Genomic DNA, 16,314 nt, shown 5'->3' on the forward strand with positions numbered 1-16,314 from the left:
TATGGAAAGCAGGAACGATGCGAGGCTACATCATCTGGATGATTTTATATAATGTTACAATGTTATACAACGATTTGAGTACACTCTGGGAAGAGCCTCACACGCCATCCAAGCACCAAACAACCACATCACCAGTCCTCCTCGAATCATCATGGAAGTGGCTATTAAACCCCCTCCAACACTCCTGGTACCTAGTGCCCTCAAGATACTCCTTCAGCGTCCCTTCCAACTGCTCAAAGAAAACAAGGTTCTGCGGCCACTCACGCCGGTACTTGCGTTTAAACTTTGGGTCCTGGCGCATCCAATGCTGACCAGACCTACTTCCACTCGCCTTGATCGTCTGTACATCTTCCATATTGGCCCGGAGCCAGGCTACAGGGCCAGGTTTGATGTAGAACTCATCCGCCTCGTCGAGATAGGTTGAGCGTTCGGAGAGGGGTATTTCGATGGGTGGCTCGCACGTCAAAGCCCATGCGGAGATTTCAGGGTAGATCAGGTGGGAGCGCCAGGGTGTGGAGTGGCAGGGCATCAGGAAGCCGACTGTTGTGTTGGTCACAGCAGCGACGTTACTATCGCTATTGCCACGGAAGTGTAATAGGCTGTTGCGCGTTTCATGTTTATGGCGGAGGTAGGCGAGTACATCGATGACTCCACGCTGGTGAACTTGAGAGGCATAGCCTGCAAGTAGGATGTTTACAGCAAGCAAGAACAGGACGACTGCTTTGTGCGATAGCGCAGCGCGAGGAGGTAGGAACTTGCTGAGTGGCCTGGCGGCGATTATGTGAAGGAATGGTAGGACTGGGTAAAGAAAGCGAACTTCTTTGTGCGATATCAAACTCAGCGTAGCGGTCATGACCATCGCCGTCCATGATAGACGGCTTAGTATCTGACTGCCCGTAGCATCTTGACCTGAAACTGCTGTATTAACCGGGCTGTCGCCTTTGGCTGAGCTGCGTGGCTCTAGGCCCCTCAACGACTGCCACAAGCCAACAACGGCAAATGGCAACGATGTCGTGAGGAGCAACGGCAAACCTTCGGTCAAATAGTAGTCGCCGCGGTTCCTCCCGTAGAAGACGGCTAACGACTGAGCGATGTTGAAATAGAGAAATCTAAGCGGCGGAAGAGTCCAGACCCTGTAATAGAGCCGATCGGTCGCGACTGACAATACCAGGACGGCGGAGCTAGCATCGTCAGTCGGATTGTGGTCTGGTGACCTCGGGGCACGGGTAGTCTGCAGAGAACGCAAAGCCCGGCAATGGAGCCTTGCACTATGGGGACGAAAAACGTGCAGCGGATGCAAGGAGAGGGAAGGCTTACCCGCAAATCAGGATCTCACGGACCAACACATAGCGCAGCCGATGTGAGGCTTGCCATAGAACTGGGATGGATACGGACAGCCAGATGAGTGCATTGGTGGGCCGGAGAATACACGCAAGCGCTGCCAACAGCAGTGACAGGCGCAACCTGCACGAGCATGAGCCTAAAGTGGTGGCGGAGCAGACAAAGGGTGTTTTTGATTCCACGACTTACTCTGAGAGGGAGCCGAGGTCGTGGTGTGCGATATGCGTCTGACCCTTGCTAGCTGTTGCTGCACCCTGCCAAGGCCAATAGTAAATAGCGACAGCAGTGATGGTAGTCTCAAGACAATTGGATAGTGTTCGGGTCGCGCAGAACCACTGCCACGGGCTGCAGACAGACAATGCAAGCTAGAAGTAGGTGGGATCAAATATCAGAGATTGCAGGATTAAATTTGCGGGATGGTCGCGTACAGTAGTGAGGGCAGTGCGACTGCCACGACCGTAGACTTTTTCCGCAAGTTTCCATGTGTAGCAATCAAGCAAGGCTGCAGAGACGGCTTGGGTAACTTTCGGGGCAGCTAGGAGTAGTTCGGCTTTAGCAGGCAAGGTCAAGCCACAGAGGTCAGCAACATGTGCCGCGACTCGATAGACGGCAGCAAATAGCGCTGGATGCAGGGACGAGCGCAATTGGGATCTCCATTCCTGGCCACGGTGAGCGGACTGGGGATACTGGAGCACTCTGAAGTGGATTTACCCAGGTGATCCAGGCATTACTGGCGGGGCCAAACGCAAGCTGCCATGCAGGTTCGAGGGACTGGAAGAACTCGTCGGGCTGGAAAAAGGAGCGCAGGGTTAGTGCGTTGACGATGCGGAAGGCAAGCAGCAGAGCGAAGATGTTTAGCGTCGAGTCACGATAGCTGTTGGACGGAGCGCGTGGTGGAGCACCAGTCCCGCTCGGATTCGTGTCCCTCGCAGTGTTGGTGCGGGTCGGCATTGGGTAATAGAGCAAGAAACAGCGAGCACAGGCGGAAGGCCGGGGCAATGGTTGGCGAGCAGAGTGAGATGAGATTCGCAGGAGATGGTGAGGATGCGAAGCCGGTGGTCTAGCTCCTTGGCGCGCTGCACAGGCAGTCACGTTTGTCATGCATCCAAGCTCAAGCGCGCCCCGGTGCAGAAAATTGATGCTGCGTGCCTTACCGGATTAGGACTTTCACGATGATTGCTGAGGAGACGGGCGGCGCCTAGACTCGGCTTCATCTGCGCTGGCCCTTTGCAGCATGCACCGCCGTGCGACAGTGCACGTACGAGGCCGGTCAATCTCACGATAGGTCACGATTGATAATCTACCGGTGACTGCAGGCGGTCTGGAGCGCCATCGTGGCATGGCGAGGGGCGAGGGAGGAGGGAGCAGGGCGCGAGGACGCTGGATGGGATTGTTGCCAGTTTGCCCCCCTTGGACGCTCGTGGTACGATGGCTGTGTGTGCCGGCCCAACAATGACGATACGGGGCGCGCCAATTGCTCGTCAGCGCGCCAGTGACGCAGCGATAGTGAGATTGGACATGGCAGCCCATGCCAGCGATATCGCGGCGGGAACGAAGAAGCAAAGCGAGTACCTGACGCTCAGCGAGGGTAAATCTGGGGAAGGGCTTGTGCTAGAGAGGGTCCGTCAGTCGCCATGTGCTATGATGGCAGATGTTGCAGGGAGGGATTTAGAGTTTCTCCAGGGTGCTTATCGCGCTTCCTCATCTAATGGCTGCTGCATGGGCCCAAGTGACGGGTGCCGACGCAACCGGAGGCGGCAGAGGCGACCCATGCGCGCGCACCGCTGGGATGAGCACACAGGCACATGCTGATGGCGCTGCGTAGAGCAGTTTGGACGAGGGCGCTGCAAACGAACCACACCCCTCGAACAGCTGAACGCCACCTGTTGTTGAGGGCAGAGCAAGGGCCCGGGCTCGCCAGTGAGGGACTAGTGCATGCAGCCATACCCGTTCTTGTCACCTGCATGCTAGCACCATGTAGGTGATACTCTCGCTGCCGTCGAGTGGCAGATCCCCCAAGACAAAAAGTTGCCCATATCGCTCGTGGCTCGCTCAACAAGAAATCGCTCCACCGGGCGCATTGTGAGGCCTCTGGTCGCCGGTGCCATTGCCCTCTTGCCGTGCAGCGCGTCGTTGTTTGCCCTGACGGCCTTTATCTGCGTCTTCGCCTATGCCCAGCGCGATACATAGCGTCTCCACCTTTTGCTGCGAGCCCCGGCGTGTCTCTCCCGCTTCAGAGCGTCATCTATGGGGCCCGAAATACTCTTGACTATCCCGCCCATCACTGCCCCAGAGGGAAAAGCGCAACTGAGCCGATCGTGTCTCTCAACCAAATCCATATCGAGCCGTTGAGCCCACCACGGCCCACTGCCACCATCTTCACCCCGACGACGATTCACAGGACCAGTGCACCCACGCCATTGCCCTCACTGTGACACCGCCGCCGCCGCCCAGCCCAGCGCGACATGAGACTATCCGCCCACGACGTGCGCCTCGACAAACCGTAGACGGGCTGGCATGGTTGCACGCCTCTGCTGAGCTGACACGTCCTGAGCTGTGGTTGCCATGGTCGACCCGAATGCGGGCCTGACAGCGGAAGGGGAAGTGCGGGACGACCAGGCGCACTCGTCGCCGGCGTCATCTGTGTGCCCCCCGACCCAGGACGCACCAGAGGCACCAGAAGCACCAGAAACTGTCGATGAAGAAAGAGAAGGGCAACATGGCGGGTCGCCGCCGAGTCAAGGCCAGGACGACGAGAACGACTGCACGCCCCGCTCCGAGGTGCCTTCCGTGCCAGAGGCCCTCAACGCCAGCCTCTTATCGCAGATACACACGCTCGACCCAGAGCCCTCGTACTTCTCTCCACAACCCCTCCGAATCTACTCGTCGCCCATCCCCCGCGACACGCCCGCCTCGTCGAACCCCTCGCCCAGCACGAGCGCCCACGCCTCGCAGGCCTCGCTCTCCACCGTCAACGAGGCCTCGCCCGCCGCTGCACCACCTCCCGACCGCCCGGCTTTCATGAGAGACCTTTCACACGCTTCGACGGCCAGCAACACGACCGTGCGGGCCAACTCAGTCGATCCCATTCACCCCTACGCCCTCCCTCCCCGCCACCGCGATGGGCCCGTCTACCCCAACCAGTCCTATGCTGCCCTCCACCTGCAGCAGTACCCCCAGCCCTATGTCCCGCCCATCGTGCGCTCCCGCAGCTCCCACCCCTCACACTCGGCCGCCAACTCGCTGTCCAGCCTCGGCGCCTTCGGCCTCTCCCACGAGCACTACAGGGACATTATGGAGTCGGCCCCACGCACTGTTGGCAACTCACCGGTGAGCAGCCCTGGCCTCTTCAACCCCACCACCCGCCGCCCTTCCCAGGAGCCCGACCAGCCCGACGACGGCACCTATTCCACGCCCTGGCTCCACCATACCCACCGCCAGGCGCCCAAGGAGACCCACATTGCCGATGTCCAGGCCGACCCCGTCTCTGGACGCAAGATTGTGAACCAGTACGAGATCATCGACGAGCTTGGCCGAGGCGTTCATGGCAAGGTCAAGCTGGGCAAGGACCTGGTGCACGGCCGCTACGTCGCCATCAAGATCGTCGACCGCTACTCCAAGCGTCGCCGCCTCGGCAAGAACAACAGCCACGAAGACAAGATCAAGCGCGAGATAGCCATCCTCAAAAAGGCCCGCCACCCCAACATCGTCAGCTTGCTCGAGGTTATAGATGACCCAGCTAAGAAGAAGGTCTATATAGTACTTGAGCACGTCGAGCTGGGTGAAGTCAAGTGGCGGACTGAGGGTGCCAGAGAGATCTGTCTCGTCGAATGGCGTCGCTTCAAGCGCGAGTCCCAGGGCATTTTCGACAATGACAGTGCAACACTAGAAGACGAAAGGATCATCCGCATCGCCCACCAGAAGCTTGCCCGTCAACAACGTCGCATGGCCAGAGAGGCTCACCTACGTCGGAAAGACGGCTCCTCCAACCAACCCTGGAGCTTGGAATTTGCAACCGACTCTGAAGACGAGGGCTCCGATAACGGACGTAGCTCGCAAGCATCTCATCTAGAAGATGAGCGTCCGCACAGCCGCGTCCAGTTTCGCGAGCGATCAGACGTCGCAGGCCACCACGAAGACCACATGGAGACCGCTTTCCGGTCACCTGAGCCGGTAAACAACTCTTGGGCTGATGGGCTTGAAGGAACCATGTACGGCCCTTACGATACGGAGCTCGTCCGAGGCCGCGTACCGAGCGTTGCTGGCAGTTCCTCGTCACGTGTGACCGACTCTGGCGAAGAGATCCCTGAACATTTCAATTACGTCCCTCTGATGACCATGCATGCAGCTTGGGAAGCCTTCAAGGACACTGTCTTGGGTATAGAATACCTGCACTATCAAAACGTCATCCATCGAGACATCAAACCTGCCAATCTTCTTGTAACCAGGGAGCATCGCATCAAGATATCTGACTTTGGTGTGTCGTACTTGGGACGGCAAAAGACTGATGAAAGCAACGGCGAACACTCTGAGTCGGACTACCAGGAGGTTGACGAAGCTATTGAGCTAGCGAAGACTGTGGGAACCCCGGCCTTCTACGCCCCCGAGCTCTGCCGTACAGAGATTGACGCAGAGACTCCCCTCATCGACGGCGGGATCGACATCTGGGCCCTGGGCGTCACGCTGTACTGTCTCATCTACGGACGCGTGCCTTTTCACGACACAAACACATTCACGCTGATGAAGGTCATCAGCGAAGATGAGCCCTACATCCCTAGGTATCGGCTAAAACCCGTCGCTGAGCAATCGAACTCGCGACCCAACTCCCACGGACGCAACAGTCAGCCAATGACGAGCACCAAGAGAGCACCGCATGATCTGGAATACGAAGAGGTTGATGAAAACTTACGTGACCTGCTGCGACGATTGCTGATCAAGGATGCGCGACGTCGCATCACTATACCAGAGATCAAGCGTCACCCGTGGCTGCTATCCGGTATTCCCAACCACATTTCATGGGCAGAAGAGACAGACCCTAGCAAGTCCTATGATGGAAGAAGGATTCAAATTTCCAAAGAGGATGTCGAAGAGGCCGTTGTCCCTATCGGTTTCGTCGACCGCCTCCGCTCAGCCGCTAAGAAGACATCCGAGTTTGTCAAAGGTTTCACAACTCGCAGTTCAGGCTCAAGACGCCGTGCGCAGAGCTCCGCTACCAACCAGGACGCCCCCCCAAATATCAGCGCAAACTCTTCAAGTAGTACCATCAGCCAAGACGCCCGGCCCTATGAAGGCCGACGTGGCAGTCTAGCTCCTGGTGCTATCCTAGAAATTCTGACCCGCTCGCGTGAAGCTGAGCATCCGCTCTCTCACAGTGTTACTGCGAGTCCGGAGGCGAGAGAACGGTCAAGGTACTTTGACAGTCCCAACTCCCGTACTGCATCACCCGCCCAGATGCTCGAGAGTCAACAGCAACAGCGACCGCAAATGCAAGACCGCGCTATATCTTCCATAAGCACTATCCGTCAAGCGGATTTAGTTCCTGGTCGAACCGCATCTCCAGGTTTTCCTCCAGCTCTACCTGGTACCCCAACGGCCCTAGATACACCTGGTGGCTCACAGTTGGGCGGTCTATTCGGTGGTCTGCCACGGCGTGTGGTCAACAGCATGAGAAGCAGAGACAAGTTGAAGCCCCCAAAACAACATAGCCGCGCGAGGTCAATCGATAGACTCGTTGGTGGAGACGACGATGCCCATGGCGTCCCAAGCCTGGCAATCAGCACTACATGTGCTTCCGGTCAAGTCAATCAACCTGACGCCTTAAAAGACATGTCTCCCATTGCTCGAAGCTCATCGCCTAGCCATTCTGAAGCTCAGTCTTTTGAACGTCTTGACCCCTCGTCGCGGCAGTCCTCATTGTCGTCGCTGTCTTCACGCCTGCATCGAAACTGGGCAACCGTAAATAGCCAGGAAGCTGGACCCACTCTTGCTATGGCGCCCGACTCCAGACGATCATCGCAACTGCTCCAAGCCGGCGATCAAAGACCCTCCAGCCCTACCTCGATTGCACGAAAAAAGTCGGATGACCGTTTTGATCGTGCGAAGGATGAGTACCGTCGCCGACTTGGCGTAGAACAGTCAGCAGCTCGTGAGCGAACCGACTCTATTACACGATCACGGCCTTCGTCTTCTCATGCACAGACTGCATGTCCTCCAAGCCCAGACGACGAGATAGTCTTCAATCAACACAACAATCGAGAAAGCTGGCACCGAAACGATCAGTCCTCTGAGAATAGCCCTCTTGGTGGATCAAGCCGTGGGCTGGCTCTTTCTTCTTCCGAAGACCAGTTCTCTGCCATGTCACAATCCGAATCAAACCCATCAATTCCCTCCGTCGCGTCGGCCGGCTCCCCAACTCAAGTCGGTTGCGGTTCCTTTGACGAACACTCTTGGATCTCAGCAGCTTCAGCCAATCACCTTGAGGCCTCTATCGATGACGCTGCTGGCTACGATGGCGACCACGCCGTTGAAAGCGAGGACGATTCAGAGAGCGACGACGGAATGGTCCTGAACTTCAGCAGCAAGAAGAGGTCTGTCGCGTCATCATCGCAACGAAGCAACTCCGTTTCGAATGGCGAACTTGCTCGTGCCAGCATTCACGTCCGGCGATCCACTCGCAGTGGAAGCAACGGAACAGTCAAGAAGATTCCTCCACCCGAGCTAGAGCCAGCGCACGAACGTACAGCTGAATCGCAATAACAACACCCACATACCGTACACTGACAACTTTACTGTCATCTCCGTCATCAACTACACGATACCCAAGATCTACCCGCTGTACGAATACACATACATTGGATTCCCGTTTCACGCGTGTGTACATATACGAATTACAGAGCAACAACATGAATTTACCACTACCACCAAGGGCAGGCGCAGGGCGTTCTCACTTAGCTTGGATCTAGGCTGCATGCATCGGCGAGCGTTTTTAAAAGACGGCGTTGTCTCTTTTCTCTTCTCAACATTTACTATTACCATTCTGTATCTATTTCCACTTTTTCTCTTGTGTGGCCTGGGCCTCCGTTTGGTTGAGAATGAAGGATGAATTGTTGATGATCGATGAGAACATAGCCTCGGCAAGCGATGCGCTCAACAAGGGGGCTTTGGCTTTCCTGGGAAGCTGTTTCGCATATGGCAGGCAGACTGAAGGGGATGGATTACAGTGTCCTTAGCTAGTTACTACTCTTCGCTTCTTTGAAGTGTCTTTGATAGCATATTGGCTGTTTGTCAAGCCGTGTAGTATAATGCATCAACAGGCATAATGCCTGATTCTTGTTGAACTTGACTCAACATGAGGATCTTCACCGTATTCAGTGATGATGCTATTCTTCTCCACACACCTCGGTTCGACATGCATCGAGCCATCTCCACCCCTGACAAACCACAACCGCAACCGTATCTGCGGTTCCCTCCTCCCCTAGCAACTCGGCACCCCATAGTAAAAGGAAAAGTCAATTTCCGACATCGCTCCTGTTGCGACTTGCGACACACCTGCATGTAACCAATCTCCCAACAAAGAATTCCCAACCGATCGGTATTTCTACCGACTCCCGAGCGGTATATACATCAGTAATATATGTAGTAACGATATGTCACCGCCGCCATCTCTTATTTTTCCAACGAGCCGCCTTACCCGGACACGGAGGTTGTTCCCAACGTTGCTGTACCCTGAAAATACGCTGCTGAACTCGTGCCAATTTCCTCTCGCACCAACATTACCGACATTAAACATGTTGACCACAGATCGCCGATCGCGCAACCTGCATGCATGCAGGTGTACGGATCGGGGGATCCACGCTTCTCTTACCTGCATAAACGTCCAAGTGGTTGTTCCCTTTTTCTTCTGACTGACAACGGATAACTGTATGCAAGTCATCATATCGCAAGCACGTAAGTAGATAGCAAGGCTACTGGAATGAGCGACCCGCAGATGTCTCACCGATGGGGCGATTGAGGCTAGCCCAGGGCTGGTTTGAGCAAAAAACTTGAAAGGGCGCACATGCATATGTTTGGCAGGGAGATGCGATTGCATGAGGACGGAGACATGGGAAAGTGCATCAAGCTGGAAATGGTTGAAGTTGTGGCTAACGCGGAGGTTGGGGGAGGATGGGCTCAGTTGGGTAAAGACTATATTGACGTGCAGGATCGTGGCTAGCTCGTTGGTGTTTGACGTGGAGGGAGGCTGCAAGCGAGGTGAGGTGAGGTGATGTGCACCACCGCTAAAAGTTGCGCGCGAAAGATGTTTCGCGGGGCTTAGCACACACAATCCTAGGTTGGCTACAAGTAGCGTTCTTCGTCGTCTACATACACGCAGCGTATACAGCGTACACCGCATGGACATTAACTAACACTTCGCAAGCACCCTCAAAGGTGCAGTTCCCATCACAATCAAGCAACAAGCCCGGATTCACATCTCCTAGCCCGTATCTAGCGAGGCTGAAGCACTATAGTGGTCAATCTCCTTCTTTTCTACCTATACCAGCACGCTGGGTTCGGAGTTGTCTCCCTTGTTTCCCGTTCGCTTCGGTTGCCGGATCCGAGGCTCATGCGTTGGATTACAGGGAGCCGGACGGACGTGGTGCTATGGGGTTGTGGGGGCGGGTGTGCTGCTGGATTGGGGGACTGGTGCAGGAATGTGTAATTTGGGGGATATTGGATGGGGTGGTAGAAAGAGGTGCGGAGTGTGTGAATGCGGGTCAAGAAGCAGGAAACAGAAGCACGGAAGGAGACTGCCCTTCCGCATGGAGTGAGAAGTGCAGGTTGACAGCTACGTGCATATGTGCTGAACACTACCAGTACTGCTTCGGGAGTTCTTGTTTGGCCATGCCATGTGTTTCAACGGTTCGTTGTGCATACTCTATCCATTTGATGTTACCTAGAAGCGACTGCGATTTTCCACAGCCGCGCCATGAGCGAAGTCCAGGTTCCAACTATGAGCGATAAACCACCCTGCGAGTCATCATCACCACCATTTCCCCACAAGCGCGCTTTGCCGCAATCCAAGAGCCGTTTCATCTCCATCAACTCCATTAGACCCCCGCGGCAAACTTGCTCCATCAAGCCAACCAGTGACATATCCCGTTCGGCACGCTCCGAACTCCGACTTCTTCACTAAGAGACAACCTTATGTCGCCCGCCTAATCTCATCACATCCCATCACATTCCTCGCTTTTAGCTGAAAATCATTGCCCATTGTATTCAAGGCGCCTTTCCTTCCCCGCAATTTCTCGCGTGGCAGTCATCCTCTTCATGCATGACATACACCTACACCGGCCATGACAACTTTCTCATCACACATCTCGCATCTCACGTAACACCACTCCCAGACCCCGCTGTGTTCATCTCCGGGTATACGAGGTTTTGCTGGATGTAGACTAAGCAAGGGCACCTAGTCAGATCTTACCTCACCCCAAGAAACCCATTTCAGGGCTTGATTCGACGGGAAAAAACTTCCGTAGATACGAAACACTAAGTCGCTTGTTGTGTTCCAGCATGTCCGCGTTTTTGCTGATGCCGATATGCATGACATATGGGCGTCACACCGATCAGGAGGGTTGGCTCGGTTACGGTGGGCAGGAACGTGCTGAGGAGACGAGGGAACGAGCTAGAAGGATGAATGAGGATTGCGTTGACCGGTGTGAGATACTGTGATGAAAATGATACGTAGGGTCAGGTATGCATGTTCATGCCTTAGTGACGGTTAGATAGGGAAGAGTGATGAACACCGATGATAAGCGGCATCGGTGTGGTGAATTGGTAAGAGGGAATAACGATAACGGGATTATTGCGATCCGGATATAGTGACGGGCGAGCGTCGAGATGCGTGATCTGTGTTGAATGCTGGAGACTAGTTGGTCTTGATACCTGCACATGTGTTTCCTCCATCTGTGGTTGCGCTCGATTGGGAAGCGGTTGAGATATGCTGATGATGGCCTACTTCTTCGTCCGCGTACTCTTGCGGGTACCTTCGATAGGTGGTTTGGCCTCCGACGCTTTACGTTTCGTACCTTTCTTCGCTACGGGCTTTGCAATCGTTGCTTCGTCACCGCTGCCCTCTTTCGTTACTGTTGAGATCTCTTCTTGCTGTACTTCGTCTTTCTCCTTTTCATCCTCCTCCGCCTTCGTGTCAGCTTGCACATCCGCATCGTTTCCCTCATGCTCCTCTGTCTCATCTTCCTGCACACTAACATCCAATCCCTCTTTTCCGAGTACCCAAGCTACTCTCTCAACGTCAATCGCCATCGCCAAAGTATCCCTCTGCCCGAACCCTCTTCGCAATCTCTGCCTTAGTTTGGACACACGGTCAAGCATCATCTCATACTCCTTGACGTTATACTTAATCTTCCTCTGCCAGCCGGTTCCATCTTTTGCGCTCCCTATTTCATCATCCCAGACAGACCACCTAAATAGTTCATCAGAGAAGAAGGGTATCTCTGCAGGTCGGAGAACAGAGAGAAGCAAAGATGCGGTTGCCGGACCTACGCCTTTCAACCCCACAAGGATCTTGAGCGCGGGGATAGCATCAGGATGGGATGATTTGCTCTTCCAGAGCGCAGCGTAGGCTTTTTTGGTTGTTTTCTCAACTGCCTCTGGCGTGTTGCTTTGGACCAGGCCTAGTAAGGCTGGACGAAACGTGCCGTGCTTCCTGTTTCGCCATTAGTTCAAAAAACTGCATATGTTATCTCGATTCAAGAATACCACATACAGCTTCCATTCCACAAGCGTCACCACTTGCTCTTTCGTTAAGTGTTTCTCGCTTTCTTCTTGTGCAGCTACGGCTTTGCGAATGATGTCATAGCGTTGCGCGTCCAAGTCGCGTAGCTTCTCGGGCACCATTGCAGGGTAACGCGACAAGACATCCTTGAACGCACCCATAGTAATAGTTTTGATGTGGAGTGGCGGCATTGTGGGTGTTGTTGATGGGATTGCGATCGCGAGGCAGGGTGGGATTGGCGTTAAAGTGGGAAGACGCGTCTGTAAGCCCGGTGCGAGATCACGTGCACATGAATTGGCTGAGTCGCCTTCAAACCCTGTCCGCAGAAGACGAATCTTTTGTGTGACCAGTGTAATTTATGCACTCGCTCTGAAAGATTCTACCGTATCGTATTGTGCATTGCAGCTACTATACATGTTGCAACCTCAAATATCGAATTCGACGCTTCATCTATGATGGTGGACAATGATGCACCGGGACGCCCACCTCAGTATTTGCGAGGAGATGCCCCGAGTAATGTCGACCACGCCTTGCTAAGAAACAATGGTATATGAGCAAACAAACAAACAGCCCTATGTAAATGCAAGCTCCAAACGCCTGGCTAATCGACGTTTCACGTAGTCTTCCTTGGACGTCCACGACCACGCTTTCCAGAACTTGAACCGCGGGTCGGTACCATAGCAGGGCGACCTGGTGGTCTGCCAACAGGTTTCTTCGGAGCTGGTGCGCTCGCAGGAATTTCATCATCACTCTCCGAGTCCGACACATTGATAGCCTGGGGCTTCCTATTGACAGCGGAGAATTTGGACGCTGGTGCAGTAACAGTCGTTGTAGAAGTGACCTTGCTTGGTCCGTTGCCGTTCCGCTTGGATGCCGCAACAATCTTGATCTTCTTCCCGTTCAACCCACTCAAAATGGAGTTTGTAGTTGGCGGTGGCCCTGTGCGGACAGGCTCTGGTGTTTTGTCCTCAGATCGTGTGTCATCTTCGAATGGCTCCTCTTCAGCGGGCAGGTCACCAAGGAACGTGTCCATAAGCTGGTCATCGTCCGAATCGGGGAACAGCGCCATCTTCGCTCGTAGATTCTCCTCGGCTTCTCTAGCTTCGGCTTCTGCACGAGCTTTTGCCTCCTCCTCCCGACGTTGGGCTTCCAGTGCAGCGGCAGCGGCTTGTTGTGCGAGAATGAAAGCTTCACTGGACTGGTCGTCCTCTTCGTGAAGTGCATCCTGATCAGAGGCATGCGCAGAGTTATCGCCAGCGTTGTTGGGTTCCGGATCTTCGGATGGTGGTCCAGTAGGTCTGATTCCAGCTTTTGGTTTTGCTGGCATAGATTTTCGGCGCTCATTATACACGCGGCTTCGCTCTCGGTCTTTCTCCCGGTTGGGCCTTACAGCTCCATCCCTAAAGTCGGACGGCAGCTCGGTGGGTAGGTCTTCTTCACCTTCATTCCTTCGCGCCAACCAGTTCGATGCACGCACACGCGGGCGACCAGTATATCCGGGCTCGTCTTCCTCGCCACCAAACTCTTCATCGGAATCGAGTGTGATCTCTTCGAATCGTCTGGAGCCACGAGGCCTGCCTGGTTTCGCAGCGCCGCTGATTTCCGGATTGCGCTTGCGCGTTGAGTATGCCTCATCTTCTTCCACTCGAATCCGATATGTCTTTGCGTCCTTTTCTTTCTCAGCCACGCTCTTGAGAGCATTTGGCTTCGGCACAACATCGGACTGCAGAATGGACCGCATGTCGCCAGACGCTTCAACTTCCTCGGGGGTGCCTTGTCGTAGGACTGGTGCGCGCTCGGGAACGGGTCTCTGGCGGATCCGGTCAAGGTGGCCAGTGGCTAGAGATAACTTTACCACCTTGGATTTACCCTTCATCTTCGCGGCAACCATGATGAACCTGTCCTCGCGTTTGGCGTCCTCGAGTAACTTCCTCTGTACTTCTTTCTGGTATTCCTTGCCAGATGCATTCTTCGGTTGCAGGGGTTGTGCCTCGTCGTCCTTCTTCTTCTTCTGCTTCTTTGCCTTGGCCTTCTTCCGCCGGTTGCCCTGTACATCCTCGTCTTCTTCGCGACCACGCTTCTGACCTAGACGCGGAATCTCCCCATCCATGCCGGGATCATGGTAGTATGGAGCACCATTTGCACCTCCGTCACCATTTTCGTGAACGATGCCGTTGGCGTCCTCAACCGGAGAGTAGGTAATACCGTATCGGGTGTAGCCGTGATCATCTTCAATGAATCGCGCATCAAGGGAAGGATCCGCCATTTTGTCCATCTCCGCCTGCTGCATTCTGCGTTGCATTGCACTCTGGCCCATACCCTCCTCTTCCCGCAACCAGTTCAGATTAGACACACTGAAGTCGACGAGACACTCTACTGAGCGTATATCAGCCACTTTCTTGGTGTCGTGGCCGAGCAAAGTTCCTTTGGGTTCGTATGGATGTTGTCGGGGGTCTCGTCGACAAGCGCCAGTATTGCAAACTCGTCTGCAGTGTGGGCACTTCCAGTTGTAAGCCTCCATGACGTTTACCGGCATCATGTCGTGTGCTCGAAACAGGGTACCGTAACAATAGGACAGGTCACAGCTCGTGCAGAATGCCATCTTCCATTTCGGGTGGCGATGAAGACAGAAATGGCACGACTTGTGCTTTGAAAGGTACTGTTTCGACTTCTTGTTCGCAACCTTCTTGACGTTGCCGTATTCATCGACGATAGGCTCTTCATCATCGGAGACGCTCTCAGGTTGCGGATTCTTGATATCGACGAAGGGCCGGACTCGAAGTTGCTCTTGACAGACTGTTGCCAAAGTCTTCTTACCAAGATATCGTCGCTCTTCTTGCAGTGGAAGCGGAGTCTTTTCATGCACGAAGCCATCGATGTCGATAATCTGAGCGCGCCACTCTTCGTACTTGTGAAGGAGGTCCTTCCACTTCCACTGTTCGACCCATGTGTATCCTGATTGACAACCACAGCTTCGTCCCATGCAATAGCAGTCCATGCAAACGTCGTATGGTTCTTCGATCTCCGAACTGAATAAGTTCTTGCAAGACTTGCAGCTAAGGAAGCGATTGAAGATGTTGCATCTGCAGTAGGCACAAGTTACGTTGCTGTCGTAGGGAAGAAACTCTGGGTGTTCTCGTGAGTCCGGTGCAAACGCCTCTGACAGCAGAATGGCCTTGTACAGATCGAAGAGCTTCTTGAAATCTTTCTGGACTTGCTTTATCTTGACCGACGTTTGAATTGCGACTGCCTGTTCGCCACCCGCTTCCACTTGAGCGCGCGCAGACTTGATGAGGCTGGAGTATTTCAGAAGGGTGTAGTAGACGATCGCCTTGTTCTTGTATTGCTCGTCTCTGCAGACGACTCGGGAGTTGGGCAATGCCTCGTTCAACGCGAGTTCCAGCGTTTCGACAGTCGTCCGGTTCCAAGCAATCTTCATGGTTCGCGTGCCGCGATTCCACACTTGGTGAGGAGCCAGAGGTGGGATGAGTATGAAGTCGCCCGCCCGTTGCTCCACAACATAAGTCTGGAATGGGGCCTTTTTCCAAGCGATGAGCTGCGCGAAATGGTTCTCCACTTCTATGTCGTGGCCTAATACCGAAAGCCAGTATTCCGAGACGACATGGCGGTCCTTGCTCTCTGTCATGAACCAGATGGACGAACCAGGACGCTCCTGCTTGCCGTCTTCGCTGAGGTTGCCTGACGCGTTGACCATGATGTTCTGACCAAGTGAAGCGCACATCTCTCGATGGGACGGGGTGTAGGTGCCTTCGTGACCGATATAGCACATGAGGTTTTCCGCGCGCATCTCAGGTGGCAGGCTGCTCATAAGATCTCCAGCGCGTCCGATTCCGCGTCCTTTGCGACCACCGGGCTGGTCCAATGCGCCGGGGCCGCCAGGCTCACCAGTGCTCTCGTTGAGGTAGAACAGAACCGAGGGAATGTGCTCCTTCAGTTTATCATGCCATACTTGAGGACAGTCGATATCCTTGAGGTAGATGCGCTGCCTCGCCTTATCGCGGTATGCGTCGTCGGGGCCGTCGAAGAATTGCTCGGTCAGCTTCGTCATGTGCTTGAGATAGTGCTTCATGGTAAGAGGAATGTTCTCCTTGGTCGAAAGATTGCGCGCATTCTCGACTGTCTCACTGTTAGCTATGCGCGCCGAGTATCGCCCTAGATTGCGCTCACCTTTATCGCCATGG

General features: G+C 54.5%; 3 protein-coding genes across 3 annotated transcripts; 1 reads left to right on the forward strand and 2 right to left on the reverse strand.

The window, feature by feature from the left end:
* Positions 1 to 97: 97 nt before the first annotated feature.
* On the reverse strand, positions 98 to 2,292 carry J4E93_007949 (uncharacterized protein; the record flags this gene model as incomplete). The annotated part of the gene is made up of 5 exons (XM_049345852.1): positions 98 to 1,268; positions 1,318 to 1,464; positions 1,531 to 1,706; positions 1,770 to 2,000; positions 2,053 to 2,292. The coding sequence occupies 5 exons, from the start codon at positions 2,290 to 2,292 to the stop codon at positions 98 to 100; spliced, it is 1,965 nt and encodes a 654-aa protein (XP_049196785.1).
* A 1,614-nt stretch (positions 2,293 to 3,906) lies between these two features.
* On the forward strand, positions 3,907 to 8,097 carry J4E93_007950 (uncharacterized protein; the record flags this gene model as incomplete). Its single annotated transcript, XM_049345853.1, has 1 exon — positions 3,907 to 8,097. The coding sequence occupies one exon, from the start codon at positions 3,907 to 3,909 to the stop codon at positions 8,095 to 8,097; it is 4,191 nt and encodes a 1,396-aa protein (XP_049196786.1).
* A 3,234-nt stretch (positions 8,098 to 11,331) lies between these two features.
* On the reverse strand, positions 11,332 to 12,273 carry J4E93_007951 (uncharacterized protein; the record flags this gene model as incomplete). The annotated part of the gene is made up of 2 exons (XM_049345854.1): positions 11,332 to 12,043; positions 12,104 to 12,273. 2 exons carry the CDS (start codon positions 12,271 to 12,273, stop codon positions 11,332 to 11,334), a joined length of 882 nt encoding a protein of 293 aa, XP_049196787.1.
* Between the last annotated feature and the right edge of the window lie 4,041 nt (positions 12,274 to 16,314).

Source organism: Alternaria ventricosa, assembly GCF_023758065.1.
Source record: "Alternaria ventricosa strain BMP 2768 chromosome Unknown scaffold_15, whole genome shotgun sequence".
Lineage (NCBI taxonomy): Eukaryota > Fungi > Ascomycota > Dothideomycetes > Pleosporales > Pleosporaceae > Alternaria > Alternaria ventricosa.